The sequence below is a fragment of the Grampus griseus genome, assembly GCF_964374135.1.
Source record: "Grampus griseus genome assembly, chromosome: 9".
Taxonomy (NCBI): Eukaryota; Metazoa; Chordata; class Mammalia; order Artiodactyla; family Delphinidae; genus Grampus; species Grampus griseus.
The window spans coordinates 86,677,134-86,703,653 of NC_139003.1; the positions used below are offsets into that span (position 1 = coordinate 86,677,134).

Below are 26,520 nucleotides of genomic sequence, written 5' to 3' on the forward strand. Positions count from 1 at the left end.
CCTGCTAACTTCATGTTCTACCTGGTATCTCACGTGTCTCACTGTCCTATTAAGAAGCTGGGCAGATTGGGCATAATGGCAAGACAATGTCAAGGAGCTTACGTATGTTTCTGCGTTATAATAAGGTGTGTGATTAAGTGTAGATTTAAGGGTCAAATTCTAACTGAACTCTCTCCCTTCTGCTCAGAGAATTCAGCAGTCATATGGTTCAAAATGGCTTGTTACCAAAATCTGATGCTGCCATTGAACATTCCGGTTTCACTGCTTTGAGTAGGGGTTACACGTTTTATATCAGAGCCAGAAGGAACCAAAAAAGTAACAAATAGAAACAAAGAAAGGGAGTTTGAAAGGCAGAGACTGTTAAAAGAGCAACAGAAAGACTGCAAAGTGAAAACATTAAGCTAAGGAAACAGCACAAAGTGCAGGCGTGTATAACAGCAATGCCACATGAAAATGTAAGGGGTTATATATGGATAATTTAGAGGAAATTACTCTGAAAAGAACTTTCTGGTTAGTTGGACAAGGAACAAAAACAACTATCTGCTGTCGTCGTAGTATCCTTAGCACCCAGCCCAGTGCTGCCAATGAATATTTGTATAAGAATTAGAACACTGGCCAAAATACCAGATGTTTTCAGAAAAACTATACATTTCGGTGACACAGCCACTTCTATGCCCCACAGGCCCCATCTATGGCAGGGCATCAATAGGCTACAGTTCATGAGGCTGCATGGGGGGCGGGGCGGTGGGACGCGAAGAGGAAATAAGCTCTGCTGAGCTGGTATGAGACCACCCTTGAGGTGTGCCTTTTACGTTATTGTCTGCCAGTTTCCTGGCCAACTTCTGTCTCCACCTCGTCGACCCAAGGCCACCGAGGAGTTAGCCGGGGGCGGTGTTCTGTGGTTGCCACTGGGAACCTCTTGGGGCACCACGCCTCTATTCCCTTGGCGTCTCTCGCCTTCACCTGCCGCGCTGCCCCTCGCGCGTCTGCAAAGATGCAGAGGTCGAAGCACATTGCCGTGCGGTGCTTGAAACGCTCTCAGAACGAGCCTCCGGCGCCCGGCCACTAACACCAAACGGGATCCTGGGATCGCCTCTAGGATCCCTGTGGGTGCTCCCGCCTCCTCCTGAGGTCCCCCCTCCCCAACTCTAGGCTTGCGTCCCCGGCCCACGCCCGCCACTTGAGGGTCGTCCCCCGGTCGCTGAGGTCCTACGCGCCGCTGGGCTCGCGGCGTGAAGGGAGGCGGAAGGCGGGAACCGAGGGGGGGCGCCCGAGCTCGCGCGCCACGCAGCCCAGCGCGGGATTTGCCGCCTTCAGCTGCAGCAGCTGCAGCGGCGGCGGCGGCGGCGGCGGGAAGAGGGGCGGAGGGCGGTGTGGAGGGCTGCAGCCCGGACCAGGAGGGAGGGAGGGGGGCCGGGAGGCTGTGCCAGGCGAGCCGGAGGGGTGCTCGGCGCTCCCCCGCCCTCCTTCCGGGAGCGAGGATGCAGACTCTGGAACTGGCGCTGCTGGGCTGAGGCGGAGGCAGGGGAGTTGAAGCGCGCGCGGCTCTGTGAGTGTGTCTCCTGAGCGCGGAGAGGCGGGGGGAGGCGGAGGACGAGGAGGAGGAGGAGGAGGAGGAGGAGGAGGAGGAGGAGGAGGAGGAGGAGGGGGAGAATGCCCGGAGCTGCCGCCGCTGCCGCCGCCGCCGCCGCGATGCTCCCGGCTCAGGAGGCTGCCAAGCTGTACCACACCAACTATGTGCGGAACTCGCGGGCCATCGGCGTGCTGTGGGCCATCTTCACCATCTGCTTTGCCATCGTCAACGTGGTGTGCTTCATCCAGCCCTACTGGATCGGCGACGGCGTGGACACCCCGCAAGCCGGCTATTTCGGGCTCTTCCACTACTGCATCGGCAACGGCTTCTCTCGGGAGCTGACCTGCAGGGGCAGCTTCACGGACTTCTCCACGCTGCCCTCGGGAGCCTTCAAAGCCGCCTCCTTCTTTATCGGCCTCTCCATGATGCTCATCATCGCCTGCATCATTTGCTTTACCCTCTTCTTCTTCTGCAACACGGCTACGGTGTACAAGATCTGTGCCTGGATGCAGCTCACCTCCGGTGAGTGCGCGCTCACCTCCGCGGAGGCGGGGGGACTCGGGGCGCTCGAGGCGGGGAGGGGCGGGAGTGGGAGGGACTGGGAGGCCGTGCGCTCCGCTGGGGGCCGAGCAACTTGAATCCGCTCTGGCGGGAGCCCTTGGAGGCCGGAATCCCCGGGGTTCCCCAGCCTCGACACCAGCGCCTCGTCCCGGGGCTTTCGAGAACCTCCAAAGTGTGGGGCACGCCGCCCAGAGGGACGCGGTGGAGGCAGGGCGGTTGCTGGGCCGAGTCCCCTACGAACTAGAGATGGGGAGAAGAAGCGGGGGCTCAGGGCGCGAGCTGAGGGACTAAACGGGAGCTGGCAGCGAGGCGAAAAGCGGATTTGGAGTGATTGTAGTGCAGGGAGGGTCAGCCTGCTCTGTGGCTCTCTGGGACGGTTTCAGTCACCGCTTCTTGAGGGTGGTTGAGAGCTGGAGTGAAGTTGCTTGTCCCGGGAAGTTATAAAATTTTTATCGTCCATCTGGAGGTGAAGAAATTCGAATTCCGTTTTGGGTTTTACCCTTTTAAGAAAAAATGTAGCTAAGAATGTTCCTTCGCAATTCCCCAATGTCACGTCTTCAGTTTGCTTCCTTGTCAGAGCAAAGGTCCTTCCATTTCATCTTTAAACAGAGAAATCTTGAGGGAATCAAGATTTCTCAAGATCTCAGGTTTGGGGAAGTGGCTTTAGGAAGATGGGCAGAGAGGAAAGCTTGTTTCATTGGTGTTTCTGATCACTCTTTGCCTGTGGATGATAGATGGTTGCTAGCTGGAGAATATGAGAGTACTTTTTCTGAGCATCAAAGTTACTTTTAACCCAGAAAGGATGGGGGTGCATTTCCTGGTGGCTTTGGAGAATCCTGAAACAAAACTGACTCCTTTCCCTACCTCCCGTGATCCCGATTCCCTTTCTGCTAGTCACCTTGGGTGCCCTGCCTTCTAAAGGCAGACTCCATCCTCCAACACTTGACACCCTCCTGTTTTTGTTTTGATTTTATGGATGGTCTGGTTGTGAAGGGATATAGGATGTCTCAGGCAGCCACATTCTCATGTGTATTTTGTTTTATTTTGTAGTTCTCTTTCTTAAAGGTGTTACCTTCAAGATTTTGTAGTTTTTCCTATGCTTGGGAAGGTTTTCTGGGGAGTAGGGCTTTGATCCCTGAGTTTACCAGAATGTTGCAGGATGATTAAGTCCTGAAGGGGGCCGGACAAGAGCATTAAGTTCATGATCTTATACTGCTAGTTTACTGTAGGAGAAGCTTGTGGGAGAATGAACTTGTTTGGAAGTATTTGCTTTGTATTAAGTATGCCTCAGCTGGTTTTGATTTGCCATATACCGTGAACATGTGCACATGAGAGGCAAGAAATGTACACCAGTAGAGAACACACCCCCCAGAAAATATACCATTATTCTTCTGAAATATGAGTTTTCTGCTTTTCCTTCTGTCCTTCCACCCCCAGCTTCTTGAAGCACCCTCCCCCATTTTTATATATAATGTTGTCTTTTATGGCCATTTCAAGAGCAGACTAACTTTGAGATTTGGAATAAATTCATATATTATTGTTGTTCTTGGCACTTAGATCTGGTTTGACTTTGAAGATAGCAGGACGTTGAGGATGCAGATGCTTTAGAAAAAAAGAATTGACCCTGCACAGCTAATTTTAATTTTTCTAAGTTAAATGACCTATTTAGACTGGTGATTCAAATTAGATTCTTTTTCAAAGGCCTGAAAGTAATTTGCAGGTGATTTCTCAACATGTTATAAGATATTTTATTTTTGTGAGATTTTGTGCTCTAAACCAAAGTTGTTGTTGTTTTAAAAAGGAAAGAAAACTATCTTTGGTAAAAAATTACCATTTTGAAGTTAATACAAACTGCAACTATTACAATGTTTTTTTCTTTCCTCTTCCTGGAATAGAGCACACAAAAATCATTTATTCTGCAGTAGTGAAATATGATGTCATGTTTTCATAAATTTGACATCAGTATACTGTCCTGTTTCCCATATACCAATGTAAAATGTAATGATAGCCTTTGTACTGATGAAGATATAAGGACATTTACTTCATTTTCGGAGAAGTCCAGATGCCTAAGTCTCTGGCGTACTTTAAAAATCTTTATTTTCAATTTATTTGGTATTTTATTTCTAGGTAAACCACAGAAGGACATAATCTTATTTATTACTGAAGTATATTAATTAAAAAAGAATTGATTATGAATCAAAGTCAATTATATTAAGAGTTAAAGTCAGTTTTATTCACAGATGTTTTTAAAGGATGGGATAAAGAAGGTATATCTGAAGAAAGTCTTGTTTAACGTGCTTTTAAGGTGTTTAAAGTCTCATGACACTAACAGTAAATTTAACATAATGTATTGTAAGTTACTGTCAAAGTTTAGTTTCTAACCTTTAGGCTATTTCTTTTTAATGTTAAGAAGGCTTCTCATAATTTAAGTGTACCTAGGCCTCTCAAGTGTAATTTTCTAACTATTAAGATGAGACTTAATGTGCCGTTTGCTTGAGACTGTTTAACCTTCATTAGAAGTCAAATGATTAAGTTGTGTATTTAGTTATCTAAGCATTTTACTAAACCTCGTATATCAGAGCCAGGTGGAATATCCCATATGAAATGATACACTAAGATGATGAAGCAGGAGACTTTCTTGTGGCAATACAACATCAAGAATTATTCTTTTTATGATTCTGAACAATGAACTAGAAAAAGTACTTTATTTATTGGACCTGAAAATGATGTTGCTTTCTACCTAGATGTGCAAAGCGCACATAATTAATGGTGCTATTATGAACACCTGCCCTCTCCGCGCTCTCCCCTCTGAATCATTAACCTCAGTGGAGTGAAACTACAGAATCAGGAGCTAATATGTCACACTTCTTCCAGATGTAATCCTATACTTAGGGACTATGCCAAACATAAAGACTGAAGACAGAAAAATAATGTATAAAATAAATAATAACAATTAGAGATGCAAAATTTCCCCAATTCACAGAGAGACAACTTCTTGAGAAGAGAGATGTTTCTTCTTTCTGTATGATTTCTCTACTAATAAGAAAGAGGTAGATCTGTACTTGTCAAGCAGGGCAATAAAGTACAGATCTTTTTTTTTTTTTTAAATCAGGATGGCAAGGGGCTTTTGTCTTTCTGGGAGCTTGACTCTCTGCTTTCATGTATTTGTTTTCAAATCAGTATTTCAGTCTGTTTCCAAGTCTATTAATAGCCAAGATTCATAAAGGTGGGGTTTTGTTTGTTTTACTATCAACCATGTCTTACAATGTTTTTCAGAGACGCAAGTTTTACCCATTATAGGCCAATGAAATCTTTTATTTTTTTAATAAGCTAACACATTAAGGCAGAATTTAAGGGTTTTAGACATCCACCACAGACTTTTTGGTGGAAAACTGCAGATGAGGAGGTACTTGGTTTCATCTGTGAATAAGGGGCACCGGATCCAGTTAGATTTCCATATTTGGTAGGGATAAGATAGGAGGAGGGGGTTGCATTCACCAGATCCCTATCCCTGGTCATTCTGAGTGTACCAACAGGAAGGGCCACCAAGATGGCGAGGCTCTGTGGCAAGGGTTAAGGGCTGAATTGCTTAGTTACCTTCCCCAGCCTCCCAGCCTTAGTTTTCCCCAGCTCTTTTTAATCAGCTTGTTTTCTTAAATTTTATACCTTTGTCATTTAGTTGAGATGAGAGTCACCTGAGGTAATTACTGCATTTCTCAGCCTGCAGGAAGAGCCTTGGCAATGTTGTACCATTCTCTCAGGGCACCTTGCTCTTTTCTTATATATCTTATCAGCATTTGAGATTACAAATGTGTTTGTTTGTTTATTTGTTTAATGTCTGTCTTTTCCAGTATACTGAAAGTTCTTTAAATCCATGTCTGTTTTTCATATAGCATAGAGGTCAAGATCATGGACACTGGAGTAAAAAGATGTGGGTTTGAACCCTGGCTCTGCTACTCATTGACTATATGACCTAGGAAATTAATTTCTCTGTACTTCAGTTGCTCATCTGCAGAGTGAGCATATAATTGTACCTACCTCAGGAGATTGGTGCAAGGATTAAATAAGCCAAGGTATACAGGAGAACAGTGTCTGGCACATAGTAGGCAAGCAGTATAGTTGTGTTAGGTAGGGTTACTGTTCTTATGTTATTATTACTACTGTATCTTGGCACACAGTAGTACGTATATGTCTGGCACATAATAGGTGTTCATTTTTATTGAGTTAATGAATAAAAAAATGATTAATGGCATGAAGAATGAAAAGAGAAGGAAGTGATTTAAAATGTCCCACATGCCTTGTTGAGAAGTGAATACCATATACTTTGAAAGCCATGATGCTCATCTTTCTCATTGGTTTGTGGCATCAGCAGTAATTGCACTTAAGGAATTCTTCCAAAATTCTTTGATGGCAGTGGTTGTGACTTGACAGCCTAATTTATGATGAGCTTATTCCCAAATGGAGGGTTTTTCTGATGCATAGGTAATGATCTTTATTACAATGCTAGGATATAATTAATTATATCTTAGGATTCAGCAAAATTTCCCTTACCTTTTAGTTTCTCATGGAAAAAAAAATCATGTTATTCAAAATGGAGGTTTTATGTAAGGATCAAAAGGTCAGGCCTTTCTTTCATAATAGAGGGGACTCCTGTTCCAGGTTGGGTTTCCTTGCACGCCTATAGGAGCAATCTGGACAGGAGAAGAGGATATGTCTTCCAGGTTTTCCTTTCTTCTTTCTGGGCGTCAGAGCAGATGTGCTCTTCTTGGACATGCAGGCTGGCTCAGATGGGTGGCCCAGCATGTGCAGAGCTCTGATGGGGAACTCTGAAAAGAGGACAAGGTCTGGATTTACTCAAGTTCAGGACCATCATCACCAGTTCTTTATCTGGGTGGTGCTGAGCATGTGAGAAAGTGAGTTCTTGCCTCTAGGAGCTGCTAATCCATCCTAAGTTCAGAGTTATGGAATGGCCCTGAAGAGGGTTTTTTCCTCTGCCAGTGCATTTCAAATACTCCCCCAGATTGCAGAGAAGAATGTGTACTCCCAGGGAAGGCAGTTTTCATTTTCTTACAACACATTTCACTTATAAGAATTTTCGATTTACCAAGCCAAACTTACAAGAAAATGATTTGAAATGAGAATTTAGAAACTGTTTTTTTTTTTTTGCTTTTATGTAGTATGACAAGGACTATGACAATGAAGAGATGTTGGAAAACATATTAATGTGAATATCAAATGATTTTTATAACAGTGAGATTTTAAGTGAACATTTGTGAAAAATAACAGACCCCGTATAGCCCATAGGTATATTATTAGGTGGTTTATTTTCTTGGTGTGAGGCTTCACATTTAACGGCTTTTTTCCATTGTAAAAATGTTAAAAAGGCGCTTATATGCATTTATAGATAATATATATATATACATACATACATAACCAGAATATGGTATCAGGTGCTTAACATGAAAATGATTATTTAGTGATTGGTGCTTCTGTTTGGTGTGATGATATCATGCAGTAAAGAGAATCCAGGTGGCCAGGCCAGTATGTTACATTTTATGTACGTACCTTAGAAATCTTAAAAGTGAGTAAAATTTTATATGAAAAATACCCAAAAAATAAAAAAACCCAAACCCAGCAGAGCATACAGCTGTTGTTGCTGCATGTGGCTCAATGCCCTTCTGCATGTGGTGTGAGGAGATAAACTATGGGAGAGGAGTAGAGAGGACTTCAGATCGCACTGGCATGAAGCAAAGAACACTCCAGGAGAATTCTAATTTGGGGGCTTCATAGCATGATAACTGGGAGAGTTTTAAAGTGCAATTTCCATAATATATTTGAACTTTGGGGGTCAGCACCAACTTAATTAATGTGATTTTTCCTTATAATGAGTCAAGTGGAGTTTTTATTTGATATGAGGAAAGACCAAGGTGCTGACCTTTATTCTTAATAATAACAAGAAGATATTAATAATGACAGAAAGCTAAGAGGCTAAGAGGCTGGTTCACATAGCAAATAGTAGGTAAGTTATTTGATGATTTAAACATAAAGCTGTTATGAAAAGTCATTAGGGCCTTTTGAGGAAGGAAAGAAACAACACCCTCCTCCCCCAGCATCCTAAATGTTTACATAACTAATATCATGCAGCTCTCAAATTATAATTACGATTCTGTGACGCCTGTACTGCACAAGGTCACAGCGCCATCCACAGTTAAATTGTCTTAACTGCAATCTTGAGCACATTTCTCATTGCTTCTGCTAGAATAAAACAGAAGAATGAGTAGCTTGCAAGAGGAAGATAAATAATTTTTTGATCAATATAGACATGAACCATATCTAATTACTATTGAGCAGGGTGAAAAAAGAAAGCAAACTTTTTTGAAATGGAGTTGCTGGCATGGAATTGCCAGAATGGGTCTCTCGTGCCTGGATTCTGATATCATTCCTAATGAAACCAGGTCTGCAGTAGTGTAGGGACTGTCTGTGTGTCCTTAATAGGAGAAAAGATCCTAAATGATAGGCTGTGTGAAGTTAGTCTAATTGCATGAAATTTTGAGATTATGACTTATCAATGAAAGGGCTAGTGGAAGAGTAGTGAAAGGTAGCGAAATGAATAATAAATAGTTGTAGATCAGAAAAGAGGCCTTAGCTCAAAGGCAGACATGCAGAACTTAACTAATCAGAAAAGTTTCACACTAGAAAATGATGGCAAACAGGAGCTTGAAGGGAACTCAACTTTGGCTTTAGTACAGAATGCATCATAGGCCCGTTTACTTAAGTGTCTGGAAACTCCTGCGGTGGGGTGCTTTGTATGGCCTTTTTTTGGTTTCAATGAAGATCAAGAGTGAGGTTGTAAAAATCAGAGTGGGAAATGTGTATCATCATTGACAGGAGGCTCAGTATTTGAAACACAGGCAAATAGATCCAGATGTGAAGAATGACAGGGACATAGAAGAGTGACAGCAAAAATAAATGAAGTATGAATAGAGAAGACATGAAGAAATTCAAGGTTGAAAAGCCTGTGAAATTTGATAACATCAAAAGCCCGTTGAATTTGATATCATCAATGGCTTAAAAATGTATTGACACAGGATAAGCAGAGAGCTGGAATATGCATTACAGTGCAAAGCTGTGTGCAAATCCCAATTGTCAAGAAAGAAAAATTATGGATCCACCCCCCTGTAGGAAGTTGCAGTAGATTCTAAAATCAAGCTATACAAAGAGAGAGATGATAGAGGTTCTTGTATGGCAGATGCAAACATAGAGGATTAAATAAGTCAACCTAAGAAAGAAAAGGTCATTGTAAAATTTGATAAATAGCATTCCTCCAGTTTCTCTTTGAAATTCCAGTTCCAGATTGTGAAGCTAAATTGATTTCTATAATGCCTTTACAGTGAGCATTTAGGGTAAATATATTTGCAGAGCATTTTAAGAACATATATAGTTATAAGCTAGATTAATTGAATTTATCTAAATTTCAGATGATTAATAACCAGCAATATTGTGGTCTGTGTAATGCTACATATTATTTAACTGAATGTCCATGTTTTAACCAGTTGACTGGACAAGATGTAGTACTGACTAGTTGGCATTTTTAAAAAACCTTCATAGAGAAAGAATTGCTGTACTGTAGCATTTTACAAACCATGGTTGGTGACCCTTTGATAGGTCATGATATCAGTTTAGTAGATAATGATCAGCGTTAAAGCTTGGATTAAAAAAGAATACAAAATGTGAATGCAATGCAGATAATAAGGGTTTTGTGAAAACTTTATTTCCTAAAATATTTACATATGTGTATGTGGACTAGATTGCAATGTATTGCTTACTATGGGCTGTATTCAAAATGTGTGAAAGATACTATTCCAGAGAAAAGATGATGTAGTATGAATTTAGAAAAATAATTACCTCTTGTTTGGAAAACTGTGAAAGTTTGCACCAATTCATAGGTAATTTTGCATTAAAGGGTAGATTAGGTTTTTACCTATACTTAATCTAAACAATTTGAGACATTTTTCTTATCTCACTTCCATTAATGACTTAATGCTAATGTACCCCAATTAAATTGTGGGTTGAATGAAAATAAGAATTATTTTTTCTAGATGTGATTTGATTGACCATTTATGTGAAAAAAAATGACATGGTCATAAAGCAACAATCTGTCTAAGCAAACATTTAAATAAGTATGATTAACCCAGTGCCAAGTGAATATAGACTCACAGGCTTTTAGAAGTTGGAGGGATATTAAAAATTATTTAGCAGTCTCCTCGTTTCCTCGATAAAGACATAATAATGGTAAATACTATTAAGCAACTACCATTTGCAAAAACCTTAGTATGTTTAGTTTGTATATTTAACCTTCACAACAAACCTACAAGGTTAGAATTATTATATACATTTGCATATGAAGAAGTTGAGGCTTAAAAAATTGTTCAAGGTCACAGAGCCAGTAAATGATTTGAACCAAAATCAGACTCTCCCCGGTCTGACAGAATATTTTGCGTCTGAGGCTGAGAGAAATTGTCTTGCCAAAATTACACCTTGATAGAGTTGAAACTAACACATCTGATTCCCAGTGCAGTGCCTTTTCTATCACTTTCTTTTTCCTCCTAACTTAAATGTGCATTTGCAACATTTTGTATCAACATGAAAGGAAGGATCTGGTATTTACAGGGAAGATATCTACATGTTTATCAGGCTTCCCTCTTCAAGCATACTTAGGTGTGATGAGGTACTCCTCGTCCTATCCTTCTCATTTTCATAAGCTAGAGCCTGAGTGGTTCTTTACCCACCTTGTCCCCTTGGTTATATCTCAGATCTCCTTGCTGTTATTCTTAGAGTGTGAATTCCTGTAGGAATGTCCGCATTACTGGCTCTGTGTCATCCATTTCTGCCCTGCGTCAAATGTAGAAACATTCTTAATAGGTTTGCTTATTGATGGCAATGGTGAAGGTGGTGATGGTAGACAGGATCACCAGGTCACAGACACAGTTCCAGAAAGGGTAAAAATAGACTTGGGCAGCTTTTGGAGGCATTAGGGAACTGGGTGTAGATTTACATCGTGACTTGACTGCTTATTGGCTGAATGATTTTGGCCAAGTCGTCTAACTACTCTTGACTTTCCATTTTCTTGATGTCATTTTTCTAAAGTTAACATAATTGTATTTTGGATACGTAAAAAGAGGCTGTAGGTTATGGACATTAAAAACATATCATCTGCTAACCAAGTGTTGCTGTGCCTTTATCAATAAAGTGAATATTAGGAAAACCGTCAAAGACAGGGTGAAATTAAAGGAGGAAGCAAGTAGGGAACAATTATAGACAGATATCTAGAGTTAGATTTCTCAGTATAATGAGACTTTAAATAAAAACACCGGGACTTCCCTGGTGGTGCACTGTGGTTAAGAATCCGCCTGCCAATGCAGGGGACACGGGTTCGATCCCTGGTCCGGGAAGATCCCACATGCTGTGGAGCAACTAAGCCCGTGTCCCACTACTACTGAGCCTGCACTCTAGAGCCCAAGAGCCACGACTACTGAGCCCACATGCCACAACTACTGAAGCCTGCACGCCTAGAGCCTGTCCTCCGCAACAAGAGAAGCCGCTGCAATGAGAAGCCCACGCACTGCAACGAAGAGTAGCCCCCGCTCGCCGCGACTAGAGAAAGCCAGCATGCAACAACGAAGGTCCAACACAGCCCAAAATAAATGAATTAAAAATAAATAAATAAAAACACCTATGTTCTTAGGATTATTGAATTAATGCATGTAAAACACTTAAAACTGGACCTGGCACACAATAAGCACTCAATAAACATTAGCTATGATTGGCATTGTTGTTGTTATTACTACTACTAAAGAGAGCAGGGCTGGAGAAGTGGTTAGTATTCAGAAAATTTAGTAGACAGAACAATTGGACTCACAATACACAACTTAAAGAAGGATAATTTCATTTCACAACCTGTATATGCCAGACCTACCTCATTCTGAGGATCAAGAAAGATAATGGCTGTGAAAGCCTTTTAGAAACTGCAGTGTTATATAAATGCTATTGTGATTCTTAGAATAAATTTTGTACAGTTACTAAGAAAACACCATATTCAGTTAAGAGTTTAATTTTGTGTTGACAGGGTCTAGCTCTTCCATTTTATTTGTCTACAGCAGTGACTCAAAAGTAACAAGAATATATTTTGGAGATAATGTTGAAATATTTAATAAGTTCAACTGAACTAACCTGAAAAAAGAAGCCATGTTTTAAAGGCAATGTGGACAAGACAATCTTCTGATTGTGTCAAGACCTAAGCACTTAGGCATTCTTGTTAAGTTCCCCCCCACTGACAGAGAAATATCAGGTATTACCCTCTTCACAAAAGAAAAATTGAATATTCTCTATCTCTAATAACACCATGTAACAGGAACAAATCAGAAGAAGCATTTTATTCTGTGTTATTTTACAGGTAACTGTAATATATTGAAAATTAGGTTTCTCAATATGTGAATCTGTGAATCTTTTTCCTCCTAAAGAAAATAGTGATTTAAGATTCTCAGATTTATACTCAAATGAAGATTGTGTTGCTCTGTTTTTCATTAGCATGTTAATTCCTTGTATTTCTTTAGCTTTTCTAAAGAAGGCTTTAAAAAAGCTCAACATTGTTTCTTATTAATAGTCTCCTTTCAGAGTCATGTACCAAAATGTTCATTGCAGCTCTATTTACAATAGCCAGGAGATGGAGACAACCTAAGTGTCCATCATCGGATGAATGGATAAAGAAGATGCGGCACACGTATACAATGGAATATTACTCAGCCATTAGAAGAAGCGAAATTGAGCTATTTGTAATGAGGTGGATGGACCTAGAGTCTGTCATACAGAGTGAAGTAAGTCAGAAAGAGAAAGACAAATACCGTATGCTAACACATATTTATGGAATTTAATTAAAAAAAACTCATGAAGAACCTAGGAATAAAGACACAGACCTACTAGAGAATGGACTTGAGGATATGGGGAGGGGGAAGGGTAAGCTGAGACAAAATGAGAGAGTGGCATGGACATATATACACTACCAAACATAAAATAGATAGCTAGTGGGAAGCAGCCGCATAGCACAGGGAGATCAGCTCGGTACTTTGTGACCACCTAGAGGGGTGGGAAGGGGAGGATGGGAGGGAAGGAGATGTAAGAGGGAAGAGATATGGGAACATATGTATATGTATAACTGATTCACTTTGTTATAAAGCAGAAACTAACACACCATTGTAAAGCAATTATCCTCCAATAAAGATGTAAAAAAAAAAGTCTCCTTTCAGGTTTAAAGTCATCAGCTTATTGTAAAATGAGAGTATCCATTTGTTATGACTGCATCTATGACTATGACCCAAACTGCTGGATTGAATAATGAACAAAGGAACATTCTCTGTTCTACATAGTATCAAGATCCCTTTGGCGGTGAATATCCAGAGCTGAGGTTGACAAGAGAACTTATTAAATAAGCATTCTGGATCAGACCATTTGCTTCTAGAGATGCTGGTGAAGAGATGCTGGTGAGCACTGCTGGGCAGCCTCCCAACCGCATCCTGCAGAGGATGGTGAATAGCTCTGCTCTTGCAGACCTCTCAGTCTGTTGGAAAGGGCTCTCTAGCAAGATGAGCTGGGATGGGGAAATGGGCCAGGATCTGTCCAGCTCTGGTTCAGTTTCCTGAAGACCCCTCCATGCACTGCAAGATGGGCTCTAGAGGGAGCTCCAGCCCTGTCATCTTCTCAGAACTTTCCTTTTTATAGGGTCAGGTCCAGAGTCATTTTCCCCCTGACACTATGTGTAAGATAGCATTTTAGAGCTTGGAGGGCGGAGGATAAAATATGAAGGCTGAAAAAGAATAGGCATTCATCCAAAATGCAAGCAGTAGACGGGAACACTCATTTACCTATGAGGAAAAAGCCAGCTCCTCCTGGACTTTTTTGCAGTCCTTTGCCTTGATATAAATTCTTTGAAATTACTCTCTATAACTTATCTGACTTGTTAAGAAGCTGTTGTGACTTTCCACTGACCTACTCTTTTTAGAGGACTCATTGGGATGGTCTTTCTCCCCTCTGAACATTTTGGCTCTGGTTTCTCAGCTTGAAGATGGACACTTTGGAATAACTTGGACATCCCCGGAGAATTGGCAGGTCACTGGAGACCTGCTAATAGTAGGTTACTGTAGAATTCAAAAGAAGTTGAGGCATACAGAACTGCAGGATTCTAAATAGCTGTTTGATCTTGGTGGTCATGAACGATGCATTATGGTTGCAGGTTGCGTCTCTGTGTTACTGAACCAAACTTGGGTCCACTCACCCACTCGAAGTAAAGCCAATCTGCTGACACCAGGTTGTGGTGAAGGAAAGTGCAGTGCTAACTGTAGGGCGCCAAGCAAGGAGTTCAGGACAGCTACTGCTCAAAACACCTGAACTCCCTGATGGGTTTCAGTAAAGTATTTTTACAGGCAAGGTGAGGGAGGGGTGTGTATGTGATCAGCTCATGCACAATTCTCTGATTGGCTGATGGTGAGGACAGGGTGGTGTCACAGGTTAACTTTATCAATCCTTAGGCGCCAGTAGGGCTGGGGGCTATGTGCTCATGATCATCAAGTAGTTAATTTCTTCCATTTGGCGGTGGTTTTAGCTCTGTAAAACAACTCAGGAAATGTGCATCAGATATTATCTAGGTACTTCAGAGAGGAGCTACAGCAGAGGATATGGGGGAGGGGTCTGTCCTGGGAGGATTCCATAGGGTTCTGCTTGGTTACATCTGCAGCAGCCTGAGCATGTTTTGAAATTTAAAAAAAAAAAAAAAATGTAGAATTGGAAATACCATTTCTTGGGAAACTTTAGGGACTTTGCAGAATTTAAAAATAATGTTTACAATAACCTAGAACATGGACCCCAGCCATAAGCAAGTAATGCTTCACATGATCAGAATGAAAAACTGGGCCCCTAATTTCGTTACTAGTGCCTACCTACATATTCCAGTCTCCATTTCCTTAAACACAACAGTAACAAAAAAGAGAATGAATGAGTGCCTGCTATATTCACACATACCTTTCTCCACTGGAAGCCACTCAAAGAACACACAAATTCCATTCTTTTCTTTTTTTCTTTAAAAAAAAAATGGAACCTGAACTCAGTCTGGTTTCTATTTTGTCTCTTTGGGAACCAGTACAGAAAGTTCTTTAGAGGAAAACTTTCAAAAAGCACACTTCCCTGCTCAATATCAAGCCTTTTTTTCCCATCTCGTGCTCAGAAAACATTCTTTTTAATCCTCCTCAGAGTTCCCCCTCGTTAGCGCCAATGTTCCACTCTGCCTCCAGTGCCCTCTAAAGTGTCTGTGCCTGAACAGACCAAGCAGAAAATCTGGAACTGTCTGGATATTGTGGTTCAATAGAGCACACTAAGCATTGCTGTGGGGTCTCTTAGAATTTTGGGGCTGAATTTAACGTGCATGGAACAAAGGGGAAGAATTCTGCAATCAATGTGAGTTCATTTGATGAAGGCTGTTCCTTTCCTTTGTGTACTGTTAAAGAATTGATTTTTTTACAAAAGGTTTCTAAAAGACCAACCTAAAGATGCGGGAGGTGGTCCCTTTACACTGAAGTTTTAATTGTGATAGATTTACTCAGGAAATAGAATGTCTCATATATAATTTTTTCTAAGTCTCACTGGGATGTGAGCAGTTCATTTGGAATTTATTCCCAAATGTGTTAAACTATGACGTAAGTTTAGTGTAGAAATATGAGGTATATGAAGGCAAGCATGAACTTGTACAATGGAAGATAAGATGATTTAAATTTCTATTGTAGTTACAATGTTATTTAGACTAGCCATCATTCTGGATTTGTTTAACATTTGCAGAATGAATCATTGTTTCAGTTCATCTGCAAACATGTTATGAATAATATGTTTTATATTGTGTGTATGTGCCTGTGTGTGTTTGTGTATAGAGTTTAAAAACAATAATGAGCATTTGTGTATCTGCTATCCACTTTCCTGGTTATAACCACCCAGAGGTAGCCACTTCTCTGAGTTTTGTGTTATTACCCTACATTCCTTATAGTTATATCACTAACGTATATATTCCCGAATAACATGTTGTTTAATTTTTGTCTTTTTTTGTTTTTAAAGGAAATGTTTTTAATATTTCACTATTTAGCATGACATATACTGTAGATTTTTTTTGCAAATACTATTTATTAGGTTAAGGAAGTTCTCTTGTATTCCTACATTGATAAGGAGTTTTTAGATTGTGAATATATATTGAAATTTATTGAATGAATTTTCTGTAGCTATTGAGGTAATCAAATGACTTCCAACTAGTATATATTGATGAGATGAATTACAATACTGGATTCTCTGATTTGAAATATTGCATTTTTTAAAACAAAGCCAACTTTCACATACATTGTGAGACTCAGCAGTCTCTAATATTTTATTTATTATTTTAAAAGTATTTTCATGAGTAAGGCTTTTGTTTTTTTGCATTGTCATACTGTCATTATCTAGTTTGGGTATCAGAGTTATGTAAAATTCATAAAAGTATTTGAGAAGTCTCTTTCTTTTCTTTGAAAGAATTTGTGAACCATTGGAATTACCCGTTCCTTGAATGTTTAATAGAATTACCTTGTAAAAGCGTCTGGGCCTGGTGTTTCCTTGAGGAAGATTTTAAACTACTGATTACATTTCTTTAATTGTTATAGAATCATTCAGGTGTTTCATTTCATCTTCAGTCAGTTTTTAAAGATATATTTTTCTAAGAATTTGTCCATTTCATCTACCCTGTCAAATTTACTGGCATAAAGTTGTTCATTCTATACTCTTAAAATCGTTGGAGTTGTTCATTGACATCCTATTTTCTTTAGATAAATTTTGCCAAAAGTTTGTCAGATTTATTAGTCTTTTTATTTATTTATTTTTAATTTTTTAAATTAGTCTTTTTAAAAGAACCAACTTTGTTGTTCTTCTCCATTACATTCCTCTGTTCTATAGCATTGTTTTGTTTTTGGTTTTTTTTGCGATACGCGGGCCTCTCACTGTTGTGGCCTCTCCCGTTGCGGAGCACAGGCTCCGGACGCACAGGCCCAGTGGCCATGCCACTCCCAGTGGCCCAGCCGCTCCGCGGCATGTGAGATCTTCCCGGACCGGGGCATGAACCTGTGTCCCCTGCATCAGCAGGCGGACTCTCAACCACTGCGTCACCAGGGAACCCCATAGCATTAAGTTTTATTTTTTATTTCATTTCTTCTGTTTTCTTTGGGCGTATTCTTTTGTTCTTTTTCTAACTTCTTAGTTGGTTACCGAGCTCATTGATTTTTAGCTGCTACAAACTTACAGAAAAAATGGCTTATCCATAATGAGACTTTTGAAGAGATCGTCTTTAAAAGTTTTTATTAGGAATTGCATGCAACCATCTCAAGTATGACATAAAATGAAAAAATATATACATTCATGAAAGAAAGTTCGAGTTACTTTGAAAATATTTACAAATATTCTAATGGCAGGTTTATACAAATTCACTATATTTAATATTGGATATATATTCAATATATTTAATACTTTATAATTTATTTTTCTTATATAAAGTAAATATAATGAATGTTTTTGCAAAGTTACATATATGCTCCCAAATACTCTCCCATTTATTCTAGCAATTGATATTATAATAATTTCATTTTTGATGTGTATCATAGTATGAAAAACATGAGAAAAAACCCTCACCCACTAAGGGTCAGTTGATGCCACCAAGGTCATTGTTAGCTTTGGTGTTCAGTTTCTTCTCTGAAATTTTTCTTATCTGTATGGATTTCTCTTACTTTACTATTGCTAAGCCATGCACATTAAAAATATTTTTGAAATTTTATCCAGCATTTTTAGGTATTCTATTTGGGATATTTTGTGGGGGTGCGGAGGGACATTTGATCTGCCATGTTGCCCAAAATGTAAATCCTATGGATAATATTTAGTTGACATTGCTTAGTTCTATGACCACGTAGAACTAAACTTCAAAGTTCCCAGTCAGCCAATTTATGCCATTGCTAAAAGGGGTAGATGATTGGAGAAGTGTAGATTGATGCATGCAAACCAGTTTTAATTTCTGAACCCACTGCTCGAGACTCATGAATCTCCTGTGGCAAATTAGCATCATATTTTTCTAAGATGAGCTATATATTAGGAGCAAAGAACTGAAGGTCTCCACTTCCAATGACATATGCATGTAATGTAGATTTCTCTTAGTTTTTTTTTTTGACCCGAATTTTACTTTTTTTATTGGAATTAAAATCTTAAGGTGTGGTATTTTAGTTTCTCTTTGTGTTTTTTTTCTTTTGGTTTGTTTGTTTTTTCTCTTAGTTTTAATATAAAAGTACCAAATTAAATAAGAGAAATACTGTGATTGAGTTTTTAGTTTTTCTTTTATTCTTTCATTTATTCATTTATCCTTCCTTATTGTGTGCCTGTTATGTATACTAGAGATGATATGAAGACTAAAATGCTTTCTAATATTAAGGATCTCTTTGTGATTGGTTTTCTTCTCAGGATTGGAAAGAATATTTTATTACTAAGAAGAAAAACATGGAGGCAGCTCTGTCATACTAGATGAGTGCATAAGCTCTGAAACCAGAATACCTGGGTTTGTGTGGTGGCTGCTTCATTTACAAGGTCATTGTATGACCTTGGACAAATTCTTTAGCCTATCTATGCCTCAGTTTCCTCATCTGTAAAATGAGGTTAAAAATAGTACCTTTCTGGGCTTCCCTGGTGGCGCAGTGGTTGAGAGTCCGCCTGCTGATGCAGGGGACACGGGTTCGTGCCCCGGTCCGGGAAGATCCCACATGCCGCAGAGCTGCTGGGCTCGTGAGCCATGGCCTCTGGGCCTGCACGTCCAGAGCCTGTGCTCCGCAACGGGAGAGGCCACAACAATGAGAGGCCCACGTACCACACACACACACAAAAAGTACCTAAGACACTCATAAATGTTAGATATTAGTATCACCATTATGATGGCTGTGTCATCATCATCACTCTAGAAAGGCAGTCCCAGAAGAAACAAAAAGAAGTGTAAAGAGCACAGTAGATTGCTGTTCTATAAAACTCCCACATGACCTCAAAATTTTATTTCTCTTTTAATCTAGAAAAGGAATCTTGTACATTTTGAAGCTGTCAATTCATTGCTACTCCATTTTTTGTTGGGTAAGCTTAGCCCTTTCCATTCTAGGCCTTTGTGAGGATTTTATGATAGTGAGAGGAGAACAAAGAAAGATGTGGAACTTCCCTCAAGTGGATGCCCTTTTAGCCCTCTTTTTGGGTTTGAAGATTGGGATCTGTAGAATGACATCATGAGGGCTCGGACAGGAAGTGTAGCAGTTAGCAATTTATCTCCTTGCGCCCTTCTTACTGGGAGCCTCCCGAGGACAGGGATCATGGCTGTTTTATTCACCACTGCATTTAGTGCCTAGGATGCTTGTTGTTTTAAGTTTGCTTTACCTTCCAGTGCATTAAACGTATGCCACAATACAAAGCTGTATCCTAGGAATTGATCTAAAGACAATTTCACAGCTCTTTTTAGAGAAGGGGTCAACATAGGGATTTCCCCACAGAGTCAGTGCAACTAGAGATCCTACCACTTCTGTATGATTTAAGCTCTCCTTAAGAAAACAGGTCCTATTTTTTTTTCACGTTTCAAAACAATGAACTATGAACCGAACTTGATTATGCTTTACTATCTTGTGTGTAGGAATATGGAATGACACATTCTAAATGGCTCACCTTGACCAGAGAAATTTGGCACTGAACAAATAGATGTTTTATTAAAATCAGATATGTGGGCCCTATGCTTTGTGATTTTTGACCTTTAACACAAAGAATGAAAATGTTACAGAACCAAGTAAACATTAACATATGTGAGTATAAACCTTGTTTTTAAACAGACTGTTTTCCAAAAGAAATTCTTTTAGTTCTCAGCCTTCAAGGTAATGACCATAAAATCTGAGAGTAGAGCAAGATGGGATGATCTAGAAGACAAAGGAGGAAGACAGAAGAGAGCAATACAGTTCAAGGAGCTAGACAGATGGGTCTGTCATGTGACAGAGGCAGGAGTAATCTTCTGTGGTCTCTGCCATCCCTGCTTCAGTTACGGACGTTTATATAATGGTAGCAAGAGGAGAGCTGATCGGGTAAAGTCTAATCAGGGAGCAAAATAATCTTTCTTAATCCTCCTCTGCCCCATCCTCCTGCTCTTCTTTTCAAATTTGGCTTGACATTCAAATTCTCTGGGAAGGAAGAAAAGCATGAGTATATAAAAAAAATAAAACCTGTAGAGGTAGGGAAAGAACATTTTATTTGGAGGCTCACAAAAATACACAATACTGAAAAATTAATTCAAGCCTCCTTCAAAATACAATAACATGTTTGCTGCTTCCTAGGGCAATAATAAAGTGGTGTCATAAGCTATCCTTCATAATCCTGTTTTTCTATAAAATAATTTTTTTACCTTTTCATTGTTATGAGTTCTTAGAAGACATCTAAATAAACCCTCAGAAATAAGAAAGATGTGTAGAATCTTGGGTGTAAATTAGAGATGGGAAACTGGAGAAAATTGTTGGGAAATGAACTGTTCTCAACGATAAACCCCAGACATACAAGGGAGCCCTTTCATGATATTGCTCAGTTACATTGTTCACAAGGATTATTTAAGAAGATGCTCATTGTCTTTGATTTTGAAATGACTTTGTGATGTCTGGCTGCTATGGTAACTGCTCTTTTATTAAAGAGTAACATTTACAGTCAATTAAAATTGTCAACTTGTTGGCATGCGATTCTCGATTTCCCTTACATTTACCCTATTTTCTGACTTATCACATATTTGATATAATCTTACTTTCTGGAAATGCCTAAGTTTCCCTTTGCTTATTTATATGTTAGATTAATATTGCTGTTATGTCTCAATAAGGATTCAGTGTTACTGCAAAGCCAGCTCCTTTTGCCTGCAATAGTACCACTTACTGAGAGCTCACTATGTACCAGGTACTGTTTTAGGGTACTGCATTTTGCCTGATTTAATTCTCACAAAATCCTGTGGGTGCTGCTACTGCTGTCATTGTTATTATTATTACCATTTCACTAATGAGGAAATGGAGGCACAGAGAGATTAATAAATCGTGTCTAGGATTATACAACTAGAACTGTGCTGTCCAATACAGTAACCTCTAGTTACATGCAGCTAGTTAAATTTAAATTAAACTAAATAAAAAATTCAGTTCCTCAGTCACACTAGCCACACTCGAAGTGCTCAGTAGGTCCACGTGGCTTGTGTCTACTCTATTGGACAGTGTAGAACAGAAGATTCCTATCATGGCAGAAAGTTCTGTTGGGCAGTGCTGTCGTGAAGCCAGGCTTGAAGCCAGGTGGTTTGCTTCCAGGGTCCACACTCAGAACTGCACTGAACTATCTTATTTTCCCCCTTCCAGTAACAATCAAGGGACTGGTACCAAGAGTCTATGTGTTGATGTTAACCTAAAGGATAAAGGGAAGACTCATGACTAAAGATGGAATGGGACATTTATTCATTCATTCCACAAATATTTATAGAGCCCCTGAGGAGTGACAGATATTGTTCTAGATGCTGTTGATGGTGCAGCAGTGAACCAGACAGATGGATTCTCTGACCTCACAGAGCTTACATTCTGCTAGGGGCAGACAGACACACACAACTAAATATATAATATATCAAATGCAATAAGTGCTGTGGAGAAAGCAAAGCATGGTAAGAATGATGATGGGGAGTGCTGATGAAAAGTCTTTCTGATGAGACCCTATTTAAGAAGAGACCTAGGAGAAAGAAGACATAGAGAGGTGGGAGAGGAGCAAGCCAGGCAGTGGGAGTAGCAGTGCAAGGGCCCTGAGGCGGAGATCAGTGGGTTCAGTTAACCTGTTCAGTGCCACATAAGATGGCAGGCATCCACAGAAATTCCTTCTCTTCCCTGTTGTCATATCTCATCTCTTCAGCCTTTCTCACCCTTGGTATGATGTCATCTTTCTTTCCCAGTTTCTGTACATTTTCCTTTGAGCCAGATATTATTGATTTTATAGTTTGCAGACTTTGCAACACAAAGCAAATCTTGACACCCCTCTATGATTAACCTTGTCTCAATGGGATTACAGGATCATATTTGTTGGAAAAGTCTTTTGGCTTTTCTTGGCCCCCTCCCGCCAATAAATATAGACAAGCCTACCAGATCAGAAGTTACTATATGTAAAGCCAGGCTGATAAAATTCTTCTTAGAAGAAAATTAATGGGGGGGGAGGGATAAATTAGGAGTTTGGGATTAACATATATACGCTACTATATATAAAATAGATAATCAACAAGGACCTACTATATAGCACGGGGGACTCTACTTAATATTCTGTAATAACATATGTAAAAAGAATCTGGAAAAGAATAGATATATGTATTTATAACTGAATCACTTTGCTGTACATCTGAAGCTAACACAACATTGTAAATCAACTATACGCCAATATAAAATAAAAATTAAATTAAAAAAAATTAAGATGAAAAGAAACTAAATCATAGTCTAAAATTTTACTCCTGGAATAAACAGACTTATGATTTTAATTGTTAATTGTTAATAGTTTCATCAAACATAGAAAATGAATCCCAAGTCTCTGAGTAAATTTAAATTTTTTAAGACAGCCACCTTGACACCCCCTAAGGATACATTCAGCTTCTCATTTGCCAAGTATTTGGAAAGCTTTAATTCGTAAGGCAGTTCCTAGGATTTCCTGAGCACCCTCCCTTCCTGACTATGGCACTGTTCCTTACATCCTGTAAGTCCAAGTCCATGCTTTCCTTTTCTCTAAGATCTAGTACAACTGGATGACTACTCCCCTTTCTTCTTATTTGTGAGGACAAAGTAAGTTGATGAATTAATATAAAGTATTACTTTTATATTTGTATTCCAAGCAATTTACATGTAAGTTACTTTTACATGTAAAATTCTTTGAATACTACCAAGTACATGCTAATAGCTGTTATCATTATTACCCCTAATAGTCTATTCCCTTTCTCTGCTTTGTTTAAGCAGGTCTTGTCTCTAGCATACTACCCTTTCTTGCTGTAGCCCACCCATGTCTTCCATCCTGCCCCTGTACCCGACAACTCATACACGGAACATGTCTCCTTTGGTGAGCACTGATTCTCCTCCTAATTCTCCTCATCTATCCTGCACGTTTCAGGAGTTCCTATACCCTGAAAACCCTTTTAATATCCTGTACTAGGGCACTGTTGAGATTTCACCTGTTTATAACCTAAAGGGAAGGCCTCAAGGCAGAAGACAATAAGCCTGTTTCTCCAGAGGTGGAGCTTTCTCCAATCTTTACCCTCAGTGTAGGGGGGATCATGTGGGCCCAAAACCAGGACTCCAGCCACAAGTCTGGGTCCAGTGAGTGTGGGCAGGATCCAGGTAGAACCAGCCACATGCTCCTGGCTAATCTTCCAGTAACAGTTGGGGTTCCCAACCCCATTTAAAAACAATCTAAAAAAGCTTGAAAGTTGGCAGCTGAGAGGAGGTGAGTCTCCAACTGCACTGGATAGGCGCCTGATTTCCGTGGGGTGCCTGTGAGGGCTACACAGAAAGGCTGTGTTTCCTCTTCTGTCCTGGATGCCTCACAGAGGCTTGGAAGGGGTTGAAATGTACTGATTTCTGTTTGCAGTGGATTTGTGAGGAAGCACTAAAAGCTCTGAGGAGTTCAGGAGAACAGTTTATATTACATATGTATGTAATATATATATAATTTATATATGGGTATATATGCACATCTATCACACTGTCACACTATGGGCCACTCTGTGAGGAAGGGTAAGATAGATATGCAGCAGGAGACAGTGTTGGAGGAATTCGCCTTTTAAAGCTACCTGAGCTTATAGGCAGCGGCACTGAAGAGGGGGTAAATTAGGGTGCGCCGTGCTGCCAGAGATGTTCGATGAGACTAAATGAGGAACATAATATGTGGGAGGGATCACAGTTTTCTCAGAACTTCTGTCATTGAATCACATTAGTTTTTTTTTTTAAACATCTTTATTGGAGTATAATTGCTTTACAATAGTGTGTTACTTTCTGCTTTATAACAAAGTGAATCAGCTATAGTTCTTTTTATCTATGTTTCCTCAGGCCTTAGTTTGGGTCTGTGTCTCTGATAGATACAGTGATAAATTATTCATTTGTACAGTATATACGCAGAGAGAGAAGATTCTGGATGGAAGAAGTATTGGCAGAGTGAGAGTAATTCCTGTAAGATAAAGGATAATCCTTTCAAACTACCTAAAATCTGAATTATGTCACCTTATTTTCTTCCTCAATGCCTGGTTAGCCTGGAGTTAAGCTGTGAGCATCAGTGCCTAATAGAGCAGGAGCATGTGCTTCAAAGGGTGCGCAGAACCTGTATAAACTCCCAGCGATAATCGTTGTGGCCATTTAAGGAGCCCTGGGATATAATGGCGCTGTGCTGGGTGCTTTATATGTGGCACCCTGACTTTTCTTAACAGTCCTTCAAGATAGATTTTGTTATTTGCTGATGATGTCCCTGAAGCTCAGAGAGGTTATGCCCCTTGTCCACAGCCACCGTGGTAAGTGCAAAAGCAAGGCTTGATTCTGTCTCTCTTCTTTGATATAGTTTTTCTAGTTACTCCCTTTTTTCCTCATTTCCCCCTCCCATTGCCTTCCTCACCCACTGACAAACCATTGTAAGGAGTCTGAAGTGTATCCTTTCGATTGTATGGATTCTTGTAAAAAAAGACTTCTCTTTTGTGTTCCTCTATTTTTAATTTCAGTAAATGGTATTCTGCTATAGGTTTCTGTCTCTCTTTGTTATCCATGTATCTAGTTAAAACTTTTTGCTGTGTAGCACCAGGTTTTGAAGATCCACCCATTGGCTGTAGGGACTTCTGGTCCATTGTTACCGACACCTGCACAGTACTCCACAGTGGTATCCACCATATTTCATCTGGTGACACCCCGATTGCCTCTAGGCCTCCACCCTGCACTGAGCATCTTGTCCACATCCCTTGATGAACCTGTGTAGAATTGTTTGGGAATTGCAGGACTGTAGGGCACACACATGCTAACTTTGACTGTTTTGGGTCAGTTTGCCATTTGGGCAGGCCACTCCAGTCCACATGTCCACCTGCAGGGCAGGAGTGCTCCTGGACCCTCTCATCTCCACTGGCATCTCCAGTTTTCTCATCTTTTTGTAATTTTCTAATTTTGGTCAGTCTGTATGTGTAATGTCATATCTCCTTGTTTTAATTTACATTTCTCTAGATTTTTAATGGTTTTAAAAAATCATCTCTTTATATGCTTGTTGCCTGAAATTTTTCTGCTGTTAAACTGTGTTCCAGTTCATGGGGTGAAGTTCATGGTCAGAGCTTTGCCCATCTCTCTGTATAAGCATTGTCCATTCAAAATATAATATAAGCCACATATGTAATTTCAGATTTTCTAGTGGCCACATTAAAAAAAGGTAAAAAGAGACAGGTGAAATTAATCTCAATAATGTATCTTATTAACTCAATAGATATGTTTTTGTTTCCATATGTAATTGATAAAACAATTGTTCATGAGATATTTAATATTCTTTTTTCCATAATAAGTCTTCAGAATCCTATCCGTATTTAACAAAGAAAGCACATCTCAGTTCGGATGCTAAATTTTCAGTGACTGAAGTGAAATGCCACTTTGTACAAGTAAAGTTTTGTTTACCAGAAAAATACTTTACATTGTTTATAAAATTTTAGATATGTCTGATTATTAGAAAGCCCTTCTTATATTGAGCCACAATCTGCTTCTCTCTAATTTCTACTCATTTGTCCTAATACTGCTTTCCACGACCACACATAAAATGTGTAATCTGTCTTTTTTTTTTTTATTGGAGTTCAGTTGCTTTACACTGCTGTGTCAGTTTCTGCTGTACAGCAAAGTGAATCAGCCATACGTATACATATATCCCCTCTTTTTTGGATTTCCTTCCCATTTAGGTCACCACAGAGCACCGAGTAGAGTTCCCTGTGCTATACAGTAGGTTCTCATTAGTTATCTATTTTATACATAGTACTGTATATATGTCAGTCCCAATCTCCCAATTCATCCCACCCCCTGCCTCCCCCTTGCTATCCATATGTTTGTTCTCTACATCTGTGTCTCTATTTCTGCTTTGCAAATAAGATCATCTATACCATTTTTCTAGATTCCACATATATGTGTTAATATACAGTATTTGCTTTTTTCTTTCTGACTTACTTCACTCTGTATGACAGTCTCTAGGTCCATCCATGTCTCTGCAAATGACCCAGTTTTGTTCCTTTTTAT

At 39.7% G+C, this 26,520-nt stretch overlaps 1 protein-coding gene across 1 annotated transcript in view; it reads left to right on the plus strand.

The window, feature by feature from the left end:
* Nucleotides 1-1,653: 1,653 nt before the first annotated feature.
* Nucleotides 1,654-26,520, plus strand: part of LHFPL3 (LHFPL tetraspan subfamily member 3) — a gene marked incomplete at both ends in the record, with an annotated part of 361,643 nt that continues 336,776 nt past the window's right edge. The window contains one exon of the mRNA XM_082661715.1: nucleotides 1,654-2,095. Coding sequence (XP_082517841.1) covers nucleotides 1,654-2,095 — 442 coding nt within the window. The remainder of the gene's footprint in view (nucleotides 2,096-26,520) is intronic.